Raw genomic sequence first — 17,733 nt, 5'->3', positions numbered from 1 at the left:
GCATGTTTTTAATTTCAGACTTTACCAATAAAAATATACTTCTTTTTCGTTATTTTATGGCAAAACGAAGCTAAAACTACGACAATAGACACCAACAACAGGTTTCACCACAATCCTTTATTTTTCAATTCATTCAGGTAACTCAGTATTACATTCGCTTTCACAACATTCACCCCAAGCCCATAATGCTGACCATCAAAACTCGTCATTCCATCCGTCATCTTGAAGGTATCGAAAATAGGAACTTTCCATGATCTAAGGAAACTCTCCATGTTGCCATTGTATCGTTTTACACTGTCGTACGACTGGGCCAACACTTTCGGGGACTTCAACGCACCCGGAGCATGACTCGCTGCCCACAGTACTTTTGGCCAAGGTCTCGTATTGTTGCGTATGTAGGACAGTGTTGGTAACAAAAACTTCTTTTGAATTTCCTTATGGTTAAAATGATTGTGTGGACCTATACCTACAAAAAGTAATGACTTGTTATTTAAATTTGCAACACTTTGTTTCAATTGTGGGCCATATGTTGCAGAGAAGAAGTACTTCAGTTCCAGGTTAACTGTACCGTTGCAAGCACGAAGCTGATACCTCAGATGCAGTCGACACAATTTTTCTGTGAACATATACATTCCGCTACACAAGTTCTTAACATCTGAAACACAAGATCAACAAGTCAAAGCAAATAATCAACATTCAAAATGTATAAATTATCAATGGAGCGGTTGTCTATGACATTTTAAATACTACAACTGCTTCTAAACACAAATGTATCTAATAGAATGATCTCGAATATAGTTTTCTCAAATAATGATCAAATCGTATTAATCAAATTGACGTTTGACGTCGAAGTGTATATATAATATAGGAAGGTATCCATCACATGTGTACAGTTTCAAATATATACAGAACATTAAAAAAATGACGTTTTCCTCCGACGTGTGGCATTGATATCCTCAGTTATATTGTTTCATCTATTTTAAATGTTTTGTTTTATTCTTTTAACTTTGCCATAACTGTGTACGTGTATCAATATATGTTTCTCAATTTCAGACCTCAAGTTCTCACACAATGAATTATTTGAACTTACTCTGTGGTACTTTTTCGTTCATGGCTCCATCTTTCATATTCCCTGTAACAAGCAGTACCATAGCTGTATATACATGGCGAACAAGAGAATCCCCAACAAACAGAATCGTGCTTCCGCTGAGGATGCTGCAAGCTTCTTGGGAGCTGTGTTTCTTGTAGCCATGTCTTGGGTCTGAAGGGATCCAGGTGGAATATTCAGCATGTTTCTGGTTCCGCATGTCATAGCAATCAGGACACACACATTCCTCCACGGACTTCATAGCACATTTATTGTTGAAGCAGCACGGGGTTGTTCCTTTAGGATCACACAAGGCTTTTATCCACTCAGCAGTTTTAGATCCTGTGTGGGTAACATTTCCACAGAGGCCATCAATCCTTTGATAATTCTTAGGTAAGGTGTAACGGACATTTACGTCAGACAGAAAGTTCAATATATCTTCATCTTCCTTTTTTGTCAAAGGACGTGTTTTCCAGTGCCCTGTCAGTAAATGCGATAGGATACTCGAATGTTGATCGAATGGTGTGATAATTTTAGGTATAGAATAAACCGATATAATGCTTGCTGGAGGATACTCTTGGAAAATGAGTCTTGATATATTGCCGAGAATGTCAGAGGTCATGATGTTGGAGCTGCTCATGTACGTAACAAGAGCTACAAACGGTGTTATCAATAACATCATTACGAATACCTTCTTGTATGGAGCCATGGCGCCAACGCTGAAACAAAACAAACATGTTATACACAGAACTGTACCGGTAGCACCCGCCACTCACACAATTCGCACACAAAAGTGTTTGTTGCCTGACAAGGGTGTCTGACAAGTGAATTTAAACTGGAAAATAACCAGACTATTTGATATTAATTGCAAAGACAACACTTCGGATATTAATTTTATTACACGTATGTATTATGAAGAATCTGTATCGCCTTCTTTGGGTGCCTGTTACGTATGTGACATATATTTAATTTAAGCTATATGAAGTGAGGTGAAATGGGGTTTAACGTCGCGTCCAAGATTATTGCACTTATATAGCGACGTGCATGTACGTGTGTGTGTTTGTGTGGTTGCTTGTACTAGTCCGGACTGATGCTAGCTCACTGAGATGCCATGCCGCAGTTTAACACGAATACCCCACTTAGACACAGTATACTGACTCCGAGCCGACCAGTCCTTGTAGTTGCCCCTTAATGTCGAGCGCCAGACAGGCTAACAACAAGTACAATCGTTTAACGTCTTTTGGTATGACGCGGCCAGGGATCGAACCCCGGACCTTCCGCTCTCCGGGGGGACGCTCTACCACTAGACCTTTGGAGGCGGTCTAAACTATATGAACCATGTAAACATTATGAATTTTAATAGTACGTAATCATGTGATGTAGTGATATCCTGGCCATCCTAATAAACATTTATTTCTTTAAAAGGAGAAGCCAACATTTGGTTTATTGAATTTAAGCAATTGCAATACTACACATTTGTTTACAGCAAAACATGTATCGCTGCAGTTGGGTCGATAATAGTGGAAAGTAAGTATGGAATTAAGATATTTTTCGACGTTTGAGTTGATGACACCAGCCTGTAATGTGTATGACCCATGTTTCAACTGTTCTTCCTCCATTAAGCGCACACGAATCGAAATAGTAAGACTGTCGTATGCCCTCGCGCTGGTTTCAACAGCCTGCTCGATGAATGGTGATCTTTTGTTATGTTTGTTGGTGAACGCAACACAAGATCAATGGATCAGTAGTGGGGTACTATGTGCCTTTAGTCTCACAATACCTCGAAAGACACGCATAGCAATCCCTAGACACCAACCCAGGCCAGATTTACCCAGGTGATTTGTTGGCAGGTGTGACTGAACTGGATCGGGTCATGTACCGAAATACTGAAGAGTGTTTGTGTTTCCACACAATGTATGAATGTAAATATAGAACGACCATAACAGTCTCGATTATCCTCCGAAACAGATTCAACTGGGCGTAAAACGCAAAATAGAAGTGAAGGACGAAGGAAGGCTTTATAACCACTAGATCGGTGTCCTCCCACTTACCCAACTCCTATAGGTTAGAGTTACAGGACTTATCAGGCGTATTAATGCCCAAGAACAAATGGTGTCTCCGTTACATCGGCCCCTGAGCATTGGATCAGATCAAATTCTGAACACCGGATTGAGAGTATTGGAAACTCGAGAAAGGCCTCTACTGTATAGTTTTAGACATGTTGAGGAATAACCGTTTGTAAAATGGTAATTTGCTTATCGAATTTATTGAGAACATTAAAAACACAATAAATATGCAAGAAGCAACAAAAATACTGAAACGTTTAAGGAATACATAATTGTGATTTGGAAATGAACACAAAGGAATCAGTACGTGCTACTTACAGATCAGTGGAACGTCATAAAGTGTATACTTGTTGACATTGGAAACACAACACGTGACAGACAGCAACAAAGACCAACGGGGACCTCATATATATAACAAGTATCGAAGCCCGGTCCAAATGAATAACCTACCTTGATACTTGTACCAGCCTGTTTACAGGTGCACGATGGTATTGATATCTGATGTGCGGTTCTAGTTCATCATTACGTGTTTTTACGTTATTTTGAAAAATGGTTAGAAAATATGTCAAGAGATCACTTTAATATGATTAATAATTAGAAAAGAAGAATCTCAATAAATTATGAAAAAAAGGAATAAACATAATAACAAATTATCTAACATTGCCCGAAGTAATTCCACTTTGTCCGTAAAAACGAATATTTGTAATATGTATGTGTTTTTGTGTGTGTGTGTTTTTTTGTGGTGTGTGTGTGTGTGTGTGTGTGTGTGTGTGTGTGTGTGTGTGTGTGTGTGTGTGTGTGTGTGTGTGTGTGTGTGGACGTTGCCTGGGTATGTGTATGTGGACATGCCTATATATAAGCGTGGATTCCCAGCATTGTAGTCACCACTGCACTACATTTGCTCCTAAAAATTATGATCACAGCATGATTAAGCAGGGATAAGTTCTGTTCTTACAAACATAATCAGAGGATACGTGGTCCAAGATAACCTTCCAAATAAGGTAACAAATGATAACACCAAACACATTCTCATTACATTCCTGTTGCATCAAGTCATTGTACCAGAATGGAGAAAACACCTGTGTTCAAGCATATTATTTTTGTCTTGGTACAAATACATCTGTAGATCTATAATTTTGTAAAACGGTTATATATTATTTTAACCAATTTAAAAACCTGAAATATTAATTCATCAAAGCCCTTTTACCAGAAGAAATGCTCATACATTGGCAATTATAATTCATGCACTGCACCTTCTAATATATATCATATTCTGATCCAAGATCTATGCCGCTGAACGCTCCTTTGTGCAAACAGAAACTAAGGTATGCATACTCAGGACAGATAAGGGCGTGAAAGGGTTGGGGCGTGAAAGGAGTCCAGTTTAGTATTGGACGGTGGCCAACTGATTTTCCACTAACAGTTGTACAAGGCGGAGCAAAAAAGCATTTTCCCGTCCATTTTACGCTTGAAAAACTCGACGCTTTTCCGGACGCTCACGAATTTATCAATTTAAATGAATTTTGAGTCATTTTCCCGACCAATGGCCATACAAGACGTTTTCTTGTTTGCAGTGAATTAATGCAACATACGCATATGACATTATAACAAACTCAAATCTTCCAGCATAATCAAGTTATTGCGAGTAAATCGCTTGAAAATCTGGAAGTCGGCCGGTCTGTGAGCGTGGCTGAGCTAGGTTACATGTAAAAGAGAAATCGTTAAACGAAATAAAATTTGAAACGTATCGAATACTTCCAACTATCGTGATACAAATTTCCACAATTAAATAATGATAAAGTTAAAGAAAGTCATTTCATTTTCGTCTCGCATCTCGGTGCATTCACATGGGGATCTCAACTGTTTCGCCCGACTTGGCCCGGGCGGTCAAATCCAACTTAAACGTCACTGATGTATCATCAAACCTGATTAAATCTATAGAATAGTATTATATCTACCCGAATACCGATTTATATTGTCACCGTTCACCGTATTGAAAGCAAACACGTTGCTCAAAGCGAAGCCGTCTTTTCTATACTCTCAACATTGTCTTAAACGTCAAATATGTTTGTCTAAAGACTAGTATATCTACTCAAACAATAGACTTTCAAGTAGTATAGTCTAAGTCCGCAGAAGGTAGTTTTGGTTGATCCGGTTGATCCAGGCGGATGCGAAGGTGATTGGTTGATCCAAGTCACGTGATCGGATAGGATGACTCATGCATCAACAGCGCGTCACAGGTGAGGGGGAATGAAAGGTGTGTGTTTATAAGGCAGAAAAGAATTCATAAGAAAACAAAAGTAAAGGGTATTCAATAGAGCTATGTGTATAACGTGCTGCCCTAAATAGACAGACCGTACCCGTCAGCCCAGTTTGAATTGAGCGCGCTTGACAACTGACGTGGCCTCGTCGTTTAACCCGCGCTCGCTAAAGCGTGCGACCTGGTTTGATGAATACAGGGTGTGTGTTGAAAGTACATCATACCACAATAGAGACGGGTTGTGTCAACACGATATACGCCGGGTAATGTAAGGAAAAAAATGTACGTCTAGCTGGATCAAATTCATCTTGTACGGTCTACACGTTGTACACCATGAACGTTAGACAACCTGTATGGAAAAATATATAGACAAAATAGATAAGACTTCACAATCAGCAAGCTAGCAGTGTCGTTTAATTACATTTAGCGCGCAAGAACGAGGTAGTCACATCACCCTGCATTGTCTATAACGCTGAAGGCAGCCGGATTTCGAATCACCCCGCGCTGCGTACTATTGTGAACCATTTGTAAAGAATTATTCAGCCCTGTCCCGACTTGCATAGTTGATGTTTCAATGCTAGCTTTTCCATTTAACGCGATGATAAATAAGCCCTACGGTTTGAGTTTTAACCGTGTAACATGATGTGCACAGTTTTACTTCAGAACGTGCTATTTTGAAAATAGATAGAAAACTGATAAGTACATGTACCCGTGTGACGGCACGAAGCTAGGTTTGTTGGGAAAGTGATGGAAGCAATCTATAGGACATTTTCATGTTTACAATACTCACCCTTAATTCGAAGAGAGAACAGAGTTTATCATGGAAAATTGTTTGACAAGGAAAATGTGTTATTGGAAATATATGTCGAAGCAGGTTTATTCATAGCTAATGTATAGCAGAGAGACTAAGCGACCGACCGCCCATAACAATGTCAACATACCCCGGCCTTACAATTAATGTCAACATAACAGCCTCGCCTGAAGCTTCCCATTCATAAATTGTGTGACCAGTGTCCCGTATTTATGATACGTTAGGGAACATGTGTTGTACATTTGTTATTTTAAAAGGGAGTTATTTCAGAGAGGATAAATATGGGTATTCCCCCCCCCCTCATTAAACCTTTCTTTCGTTGGTGTCTATTAAACGTATCCGGTATTTAATACATTTGAATAATGTAGGAAAGTATGTGCGTGAAGATGTTGTACCTATATCCGAACACGAATGTATGACACCTTTCAATAGATCAATTACGGTTCTAACCACGACACGCAACATGACTATGAGCGTGGTTAGCAGTTCATATTTATAAACACATCGTAAATGACAGATTTCTGATGAATGAACTCGCCCGCACACATGTCTATAGGGTTATGTTCGCCCGAACTGTAAACAGTGACACATTGATAACAGGAAGGGTGTGTGGAATGCACTCGTCCTTGTAAGGGTAAAATACGCGTTTAAACTCACCATTTAAATGATGACATTACTTTTTAGATGTATTGGTATCCGGAGTGAGTGAATTTAGTTTTACGCTACACTCGGCATTATTCCAGCTCTAGGACGGTGGTCTGTCAATAAACGAGATTGGACCAGACAATCCAGTGATCAACAGCATGAGCAGCGATCTGTGCAACTAGGAACCGATGGCACGTGTCATCCGAGTCGGCGAGACTGACCAACCGATCCCCGTCAGTCGCCGATAAGCATGGGTTACTGAAGGTCCATTCTATAACCCGGGACCTTCACGGGTGTAGTATGACGAAGACTATATACTAATATGATCGAAAACTGAGAAAAAACAAACAATTCATTCGTATCATTTATTGATTCGAGTCAATCGGTTCCATACAAAGCCGTGATATACGAATGGACAATAGTATTCACTCTGGAACATTATTTAGTCACTCATATACACATGCTGCTGCTGCTCGAAGACCCTATTGTTTAAACAGCGAGTCCATGTTTTGAAACACATTTCGCACTGTTGAATGTTTCCTTGTCTACGCTGTTTTAAGGTTGAATGGTTGTCTATAGTCTATGCTTTATCCATTGCTTGTAACGATTTCCGTCCAGGAGGTCCCAGTTTCACCATTCCTCTCACGTAGAGGGAAATTCGGCGTTTCTTATCGTTCAAACGCCTCAGTTTACGAGGTGTTTTCAAAATATGAATCAAACTAGACGCGTGGCGTTGACTCGGCATTCTCTTCTGACTGTTAGACTGATATAGTAGTGATGGATATATATGCCTAATCGTTCTGCTCCCGATCATCATCCTCCTCCTCGTCATAACCGTCGTTATCCTCTGAAAGGCTATCAGATTCAGTCTCACTTTCTATTTCCGGCATATCCATCAAAGGCAGTATCTCTTTCATCTTGGGTTTTAGGAGGAGTTTGATTTTATTTTTGAGAACGGATTGTTCCGTGGAAGGATTCATGTCTCCCAGGTTGTATAGCATGTTTTGAAACAGAGGTGCCTCTTTAAAGTACGTGGTATATTCCATCGCGTAGTTGAGAGTACTACGCACTAGATCCTCCCACCTCAGTTTCAATCTTCTCTCAATCCATTCTTGCGTTCGTCCCTGTCGCTTGTACTGTTTTTTCTGCAGTTTCATCTTGTCATGAAACGTATCATACACCTGCTTCCAGATGCGTTGTAAGCCTACATTTTGCCACTCCTCGGCTTCCATATTAGTGAATGTTGACTTCCCACGTGGAGGTTTGACGGCAAGACCACTGCCTTTCTGTGAAGAGGCTAGGTCGTCAAAGTCACTGTCATCGTCATCACTCTCGAGTCTGGCACGGTTTCTCTTAGGTTGAAGGCTATTGGCCGGACACCAGTGTTTGATATGTCGCTGTAGATCGTGCATGTTATCTATCAGCACCCCGCAATCTGCGCAAGCCGTGGCCATAGTCAATGATGTCTCACTACTCGTGTCTGAATCGGTTTCAATTGGAGTGAGCTGATGTTGGGGCAATCTCTCTTCTTGTGTCAGAGGACTATCCAGAGATTCTGTTGTAGTCAAATTCTCCCTACGCAGATCAGGTTCAGACTGTGCTGTTGTTCTCCTGTTTTCCTCATTTATGAGGTTAACATGCAGTCGATCCTTATCTTTGGTGGTAGGTTTTAGATCGATGGTGAGTTGTCCATAGGGTGTTTCAGCAACCTTTTCATACATAGCCATAAAGTGATCCATATGTTCGGGGAAAATTCTACGAGCGAAGAGTTTGATTTGCTGTTTATCTATGAGGGAATGAAACAGGGTGACATAATGCGCGTTCAAAGCAATGTCTCTCGATTCCTTACCTCTCGGAAACAGATTTTGTATCAAGAGAAAGATCAATACATTCTTGTGATATGAGGTTTGAGTAAACAGCCGCGAAATACGCTTGTCGTGCTTTGCTTCGGCCAGGAAATCATCCAGGACCAACACGTTCTGTTGACGAGCATCAAAGTAATCCTCGTCCAAGATATCGTAGGGAATTCCTTTTACAAAGGTCAGCTGAGGCAGCTGCTCACCGAGGTCCTGATGTAATGGCTGCCATTGAGTATAACACCAAACGATGCGGGTAGGTTGGGGTTGGATAAGGCCATGCCGGAGTAAATGAGAGGTAAACACAGACTTTCCACAACCACTGGGTCCCACAACGAGCGCATTTGAGGGAATAAGGAACTTGAATTGTTCTCGAAGATCAGATATACATGGTAAATGAGGCAGCCACGAGTGGACTTGCGATGGCGGCGGCGGCGGCGGATGTGCTTGTAACGGCGGGTTGGCTTGACGCGGTGGCGGCGTTAGCAGGTGGGCTTGTAATGGCGAGTGGACTTGCGGCGGCGGGTGGGCTTGTAACGGCGGCGGTATGCTATGTTTATTTCTCCTGTGTCGTAACATGACATCTCTCCTTGAAAACATTTCTTCACAGACCGGACAGGTGGCAACCCCCATGGTGATCCAATATGGTGTGCGATTAGAGGGTATGAAGCTTTCTTTTATACCCTTGACTCTGTTGACGCTTCAAGGCAGCAAGTGCCCGTTCCACCACAGCCTTCACCTCCGACACATGTTGTATTTTCACGGGTTGGGGTGTTGTCTTCGATCCCTGTTTGGTTGTCATCGTTTTCATTTTAGGTGTTACCTGTCTCTTCTTTGTCTTCAGCGTCGACTTCTTGGCTGCTTGTGGTTTCTTTCTCTGTTGTGATTTTCTCAACGTAGTCTTCCTAAATATATCTCTAGTGTCAAGTCTAATCTCTGATGCTTTCTTCATGTTGTTCACATCCAATCCGTTTGCTGGCGAGAGTAAAACTGTTTGTCGGGCTACACTACTGTAGAGTTTATACTTTCTTACACGTGCAGGGATTCTTAGAAGACACTCTTTTCTTCACAGCACACTTGTGAGTATGTTAAAAAAGCGATCATATTATTATATAGTCTTCGTCATACTACACCCGTGAAGGTCCCGGGTTATAGAATGGACCTTCAGTAAACCATGCTTATCGGCGACCGACGGGGATCGGTTGGTCAGTCTCGCCGACTCGGATGACACGTGCCATCGGTTCCTAGTTGCACAGATCGCTGCTCATGCTGTTGATCACTGGATTGTCTGGTCCAATCTCGTTTATTGACAGACCACCGTCCTAGAGCTGGAATAATGCCGAGTGTGGCGTAAAACTAAATTCACTCACTCCGGATACCAATACATCTAAAAAGTAATGTCATCATTTAAATGGTGAGTTTAAACGCGTATTGTACCCTTACAAGGACGAGTGCATTCCACACACCCTTCCTGTTATCAATGTGTCACTGTTTACAGTTCGGGCGAACATAACCCTATAGACATGTGTGCGGGCGAGTTCATTCATCAGAAATCTGTCATTTACGATGTGTTTATAAATATGAGCTGCTAACCACGCTCATAGTCATGTTGCGTGTCGTGGTTAGAACCGTAATTGATCTATTGAAAGGTGTCATACATTCGTGTTCGGATATAGGTACAACATCTTCACGCACATACTTTCCTACATCATTCAAATGTATTAAATACCGGATACGTTTAATAGACACCAACGAAAGAAAGGTTTAATGAGGGGGGGAATACCCATATATATCCTCTCTGAAATAACTCCCTTTTAAAATAACAAATGTACAACACATGTTCCCTAACGTATCATAAATACGGGACACTGGTCACACAATTTATGAATGGGAAGCTTCAGGCGAGGCTGTTATGTTAACATTAATTGTAAGGCCGGGGTATGTTGACATTGTTATGGGCGGTCGGTCGCTTAGTTTCTCTGCTATACATTAGCTATGAATAAACCTGCTTCGACATATATTTCCAATAACACATTTTCCTCGTCAAACAATTTTTACATGATAAACTCTGTTCTCTCTTCGAATTAAGGGTGAGTATTGTAAACATGAAAATGTCCTATAGATTGCTTCCATCACTTTCCCAACAAACCTAGCTTCGTGCCGTCACACTGCTACATGTACGTATCAGTTTTTTATCTATTTTCAAAATAGCATGTTACACGGTTAAAACTCAAACCGCACGGTTTATTTGTCATCGCGTTAAATGGAAACGCTAGCGTTGAAACATCAACTATGCAAGTCGGGACAGGGCTGAATAAGTGAACGCCCTCTATACAAATGGTTCACAATAGTACGCAGCGCGGGGTGTTTCGCAATCCGGCTGCCTTCAGCGTTATAGTCAATGCAGGGTGATGTGACGACCTCGTTCTTGCGCGCTAAATGTAATTAAACGACACTGCTAGCTTGCTGATTGTGTAGTCTTATCTATTTTGTCTATATTTTTTTCCATACAGGTTGTCAAACGTTCATTGTGTACAACGTGTAGACCGTACAAGATGAATTTGATCGAGCTAGACGTACATTTTTTTCCCTACATTACCCGGCGTATATCGTGTTGACATAACCCGTCTCTATTGTGGTATGATGTACTTTCAACACACATCCTGTATTCATCAAACCAGGTCGCACGCTTTAGCGAGCGCGGGTTAAACGACGAAGCCACGTCAGTTGTCAAGCGCGCTCAATTCAAACTGGGCTGACGGGAACGGTCTGTCTATTCAGGGCAGCTTTCAGGCTCCCTCCACTTTTCCCTCCACCAAAAGGAGCTCCTGCCTGGTGACACTATACTACTCGTTCATGTCACTGTTCATCGTATTAAAAGCAAAAACGTTACTTAAAGTGATTCCCTTTTCCTCTACATTCTCAACATAGCCTCTATCAATTGTTCAATAGGGGGCATTGTTAAGATGTTGACGGAGTAGACTCAATTTATGTGAGTGAGTTTGGTTTATCGCCGCTTTTAACAGTATTCCAGTTATATAACGGCGTGTCAGCTTAATGTGGGAGGAAAGCCCGAAGTGATTCAGGTCTCAGACGTTTACCACTTCGGTGAAACCCACGAGTACGGGTATGGTGCTGAAAAACCTAGAAACGTAATCGGGGGGAACCGGGATTCGAACCCACATTCATAGGTTTCTGACGTGCCCAAGGTACGCAACTCTGCACAGCGAATCGCGGCGCCTTAGTCGACTGCCCCCCACCCCCCACCTCCAACGCAATATATGGATAACAACTTCTTTATTTTACTGTAAGAGCCTCTATCATTAATGTACGGTCCGACTTGGCCCGGGGGGTCAATAACAACTAAAACCTTACAGATGTATCATTAAACGTATTCACCTCTATAGAATAGTATTATATCTACCTAAATACCACTTTATAATGTAACTGTTCATCGTATTTAAATAAAAGGGTAAAAAAGTACAGTTGTAAAATACAAATACGGCCAGGGTTGTCTAATTCCTATAACACGAAATACACAGCTGCCGCTACAGCGGCAAGAGATTTTGCACACCGTTACTTGTTTGATCACAGCGCAGAACGTATAATTCGAACTAACTATAAATTATGTAAATGCTTGTTAACTGCAGACACATCACAGCTCAATACGCATTAATTCTAAATTTATCACTGAGTGATTATAATAGAATACTTTGTCTGAGATCGAAAAGGGGTCTTGGTTCGAAGAGCGTGATCCACGGTAACGGTATAGTGAGTGAGTGAGTTGGGTTTAACACTGAAAGCTTTTAAAATTATTCCAGTTATATCACGGCGTGTCAGCTTAATGTGGGAGGAAAGCCCGAAGTGATGCAGGTCTTAGACGTTTACCACTTCGGTGAAACCCACGAGCACGGGTATGGTGTTGACAAACCTAGAAACATAATCGGGGCGAACCGGGATTCGAACCCACAATCATAGGTTTCTGGCGTTCCAAAGCGACGCAAGGTAACGGTATAGCGAGACAGCGGTCGCGCTATAGCGCGGTACGTGAGCGGATCGTAGCGGTCGGGCTGAACCCGATAAACTGCATTGTGTGTGTGTGAGAGAGAGAGAGAGAGAGAGAGAGAGAGAGAGAGAGAGAGAGAGAGAGAGAGAGAGAGAGAGAGAGAGAGAGAGAGAGAGAGAAGGATTCAATTCAGGCACCACACGAGAGAGCATCAGCATAGGAGGATAAGAAATTATAGCCCATGATTATAATTTATATTGACTAACATTCTGAGTTTTTCACATATTAAATGGGTACGTTCTAGGCTTTTCTTTGATGTACTTAAAAGCAATCCAGCATAAGCTACATTTTCCTTTTTATGACGTACTTGTGAACCAATGTAGACACATTGACAGACAGAATATTCACAAACAGTAGATATGCACTTTTACTGGCATTATATTTCAAATGCCATCTATTAGCATATGTTATATATCATCCAGCAGACACTGCAGACCGTCAGGGCACCTGCGTAGTATCGTTTGCGTGCGTGTGTGTGTGTGTGTGTTTGTGTGAATGTGAGTGTATAGCAATTATGTTTCCGATACAATGCTTTAATGTAAACATAAACGTTAACAATGGAATATATAATGCACTAAATGTGAATGGTCAAACAAGTATTAGAGCTAAAATTGATAAAATTATCATAACAATGCTTGAATGTTATCAGAAATCTGCGGACAACTGTAACGCACTTAATGATATTAAAATACAAAACAGTGTGTGTGTGCAGAATAGTCGGTTACAATAATATAATCTACGACAGTTCTATCTTTACAGGTATAACTGCCAACATTCCGTCTTAGCAGCATCTCCCATTCAGAATAAACATGGATGTTGCCCTACATAATTCAACTACATTTTGACCATACCTATTTACATTATTATCCTTAGATGTCCTTTCACATGGAAACCACATGATTTTAACACTGCAGTAATGTCACCAAACTCATCAAAATGAAATTCTTGGAGTCCAATGTTATATCCTGTGTTAGTGTCACTTTCACAGATATCGTCCAGACTTGAAATGCGGGAATTATAATCTCTACCCAAAAATATATTAGTACTTATTATTATTACATCGTGTGAACTTGTTTTTGTCCGTTCACAGGTGTGTGAACTCCAAATATCAGATCTCGTGACTACCAATCAGCAAGAAAGAAACAGTGTAAACTTCAAAGTATGAAATTATTCGCAATATGTTCCAAATATTCAGTGTAATATCAGTATTTGTTTCTTTGTATTTCCCAAGTATTAACATATTTAAAGTAATATTACCTGTAATGTTTAAAAATATTCAACAACCTCACCTGTGGAAACGGTTCTGAACACAATAATAATTCCTATTCGTGTTGGCCCTTCGCAAAGCACTGCAATAGCCAACGCGAACGCATTGCGAAACAGCCACCGCTATTCACTCTCCACTAGACACGCCCAGACGGAAGTGTATTTGGACTGTAACATTATCAGCTCAAAACCGGTTAGAATACGAACACGGCCATCCTTTATATACATGTATAAAGACATGTTACCATAGAAACCTTGGGAGGAAACATATCATGTATCCTGTAACATTCGTATAGCGTGCAGAAATAACCCGTTTCGGCCTTGCTTGCAGTAATGACGGGATTGAATGTGGCTCCCTGTCTACCGGGTATCGATATCGTCCCTGGTGTCGGTTCGCAAATGTCACATATTTTACAGCGTTGTGGCTTCACACAATGACTTTGGGGCAGACTGTGCGTGTTGACGGTAATGGGTGGTTATCAGAATCAGAATCAGAATCAGTTTATTCTCAAAAACCACAAAAGGTGGTACAAGAGCATATGTCAACATACCCCGGCCTTACAATTAATGTCAACATAACAGCCTCGCTTGAAGCTTCCCATTCATAAATTGTGTGACCAGTGTCCCGTATTTATGATATGTTAGGGAACATGTGTTGTACATTTGTTATTTTAAAATGGAGTTATTTCAGAGAGGATATATATGGGTATTCCCCTCATTAAACCTTTCTTTCGTTGGTGTCTATTAAACGTATCCGGTATTTAATACATTTGAATGATGTAGGAAAGTATGCGCGTGTAGATGTTGTACCTATATCCGAACACGAATGTATGACACCTTTCAATAGATCAATTACGGTTCTAACCACGACACGCAACATGACTATGAGCGTGGTTAGCAGCTCATATTTATAAACACATCGTAAATGATAGATTTCTGATGAATGAACTCGCCCGCACACATGTCTATAGGGTTATGTTCGCCCGAACTGTAAACAGTGACACATTGATAACAGGAAGGGTGTGTGGAATGCACTCGTCCTTGTAAGGGTAAAATACGCGTTTAAACTCACCATTTAAATGATGACATTACTTTTTAGATGCATTGGTATCCGGAGTGAGTGAATTTAGTTTTACGCCACACTCGGCATTATTCCAGCTCTAGGACGGTGGTCTGTCAATAAACGAGCTTGGACCAGACAATCCAGTGATCAACAGCATGAGCGGCGATCTGTGCAACTGGGAACCGATGGCACGTGTCATCCGAGTCGGCGAGACTGACCAACCGATCCCCGTCAGTCGCCGATAAGCATGGGTTACTGAAGGTCCATTCTATAACCCGGACCTTCACGGGTGTAGTATGACGAAGACTATATAATAATATGATCGCTTTTTTAACATTCTCACAAGTGTGCTGTGAAGAAAAGAGTGTCTTCTAAGAATCCCTGCACGTGTAAGATAGTATAAACTCAACAGTAGTGTAGCCCGACAAACAGTTTTACTCTCGCCAGCAAACGGATTGGACGTGAACAACATGAAGAAAGCATCAGAGATTAGACTTGACCCTAGAGATATATTTAGGAAGACTACGTTGAGAAAATCACAACAGAGAAAGAAACCACAAGCAGCCAAGAAGTCGACGCTGAAGACAAAGAAGAGACAGGTAACACCTAAAATGAAAACGATGACAACCAAACAGGGATCGAAGACAACACCCCAACCCGTGAAAATACATGTGTCGGAGGTGAAGGCTGTGGTGGAACGGGCACTTGCTGCCTTGAAGCGTCAGCAGAGTCAAGGGTATAAAAGAAAGCTTCATACCCTCTAATCACACCGTATTGGATCACCATGGGGGTTGCCACCTGTCCGGACTGTGAAATAATGTTTTCAAGGAGAGATGTCATGTTACGACACAGGAGAAATACACATAGCATACCGCCGCCGTTACAAGCCCACCCGCCGCCGCAAGTCCACTCGCCATTACAAGCCCACCCGCTAACGCCGCCGCCGCAAGCCCATCCGCTACCGCCGCCGCCGCCGCAAATCCACCCGCCATTACAAGCCCACCCGCTAACGCCGCCGCCGTTACAAGCCCACCCGCCGCCGCAAGTCCACTGGCCAGCGGCGGCGGCGGATGTGCTTGTAACGGCGGGTTGGCTTGACGCAGCGGCGGCGGTGGGTGGACTTGCGGCGGCGGCGGCGGCGTTAGCGGGTGGGCTTGTAATGGCGGGTGGATTTGCGGCGGCGGCGGCGGTGTTAGCGGGTGGGCTTGTAATGGGGAGTGGACTTGCCGTCTCTATTGTGGTATGATGTACTTTCAACACACACCCATCATCTAACTTCTTCAATCTCAGGAAGACACTTACAACAACCATCCTTAGTCGCAAAAACCAACAGACGACTATCCTAAAGCAGACGAACTTTTTTCTTATTCGCATCTAACCCGTTGAAGACGGGGGAACCGGTAGCAGACGACGAACGGGAAACCGCTAGCAGACGACGAGCACCTGTGTCAACACATTCACTCCGCTTGTATCAATGCCATCCTTTGTTCCCATTGTTACCACATCTTTAGGGAGGTTGCAACGGTCTAACGCACATTCAAGGACCCCCCTCCATTGTACACTCGCTCGCGCTTCTCTAGATGATCTTCAATTACCAGGTTATAAACTGTACTTTCAGCAAAGGAATGGAGCAATTAGACGTTCAGGTGGCTTAGGGGTAGCAATAAGATGTACTGTGGATAAAAATATCAAGACACTATGTAACACCAAACAAGATCTGTTTTTAGGAACAGTATATATACCTCCGGAAAATTCAAATTACTTTACAAGTGAGACATTCAATGAATTTGAAAAGAATTTACTTTATTTTCTCTCTTTGAGTGAGTATGTTATCTTGATGGGTGACTTCAATGCAAGAACTAAACAGCTATGTGATTATACCATATTCAGTAAGCAAGTACTCAAAGAATTTGATATTGATATAAATGATAAGGGTAATGAACTTGAGCCTGATAAATTATTAGATAAACTTAATATACCACAGTTCAGGGCTAATCAAGATAATGCAAGGGTTAATAATTCAGGTAATAAAATAATAGAGATATGTAAAAATCTTAACTTATTCATCTGTAATGGTAGACTGGGACAGGATAAAAATGTAGGTAAAATAACATGTAATGATGTTAGTGTAGTTGACAATGTTATAGCCTCCCCCTTGTGCTTACCTCTGTTTACTGACTTAGCCATTTTAGACTTCTCACCCCTGTATTCAGATGTGCACTGCCCAGTGTCCTTTTCTTTAGCCATTGGATCCATACAATTAAGTCTTTATCTTGATCATAGTTGAGATTAACTCCTCCACACCCAGATGAAAGCAAAAAGATTTCCACGTCATTTATGAAAATTGAGAATAATAGAGGGGATACGTTTTCTCCCTGTCTAACACCTATATTACAAGGAAAGTAAACAGACATATTATCATCACATTGTATCAACGATTTCATATTTTTATGCATATTTTGAACTAACGTAAGAAATCTACCTTTGATGCCAATAGTCTGCATTTTCCTCCATTTCCTCCAAACAGTGTCCAAAGCTGTAGTAAAGTCTATGAAAGCGCAGTATAATTTTTGTTTACTATTTCTTAATATTTGCATAAGCATATAAATTACA

General features: G+C 41.5%; 1 protein-coding gene across 4 annotated transcripts; it reads right to left on the bottom strand.

The window, feature by feature from the left end:
* Positions 1-102: 102 nt before the first annotated feature.
* On the bottom strand, positions 103-17,448 carry LOC124135643. Of its 4 annotated transcripts, none has more exons than XM_046501074.2 (3): positions 17,286-17,448; positions 1,091-1,806; positions 103-655 (listed from the first exon to the last, which is right to left on the bottom strand). In XM_046501074.2, exons 2-3 carry the CDS (start codon positions 1,794-1,796, stop codon positions 105-107), a joined length of 1,257 nt encoding a protein of 418 aa, XP_046357030.1. In that variant the 5' UTR covers positions 1,797-1,806; positions 17,286-17,448; the 3' UTR covers positions 103-104. The 4 variants fall into 4 exon arrangements, with proteins under 4 accessions (XP_046357030.1, XP_048255653.1, XP_046357029.1 ...); XM_048399696.1 differs by lacking the exon at positions 17,286-17,448 and adding an exon at positions 14,049-14,269; XM_046501073.2 differs by lacking the exon at positions 17,286-17,448 and adding an exon at positions 14,081-14,269.
* Between the last annotated feature and the right edge of the window lie 285 nt (positions 17,449-17,733).

This window comes from Haliotis rufescens, unplaced genomic scaffold, assembly GCF_023055435.1.
Source record: "Haliotis rufescens isolate VD_foot unplaced genomic scaffold, xgHalRufe1.0.p SCAF_2, whole genome shotgun sequence".
In the NCBI taxonomy this organism is placed as follows: Eukaryota; Metazoa; Mollusca; class Gastropoda; order Lepetellida; family Haliotidae; genus Haliotis; species Haliotis rufescens.
Note: the sequence above shows the minus strand (reverse complement) of the source record. Positions and strands in the feature narration are given on the sequence as shown.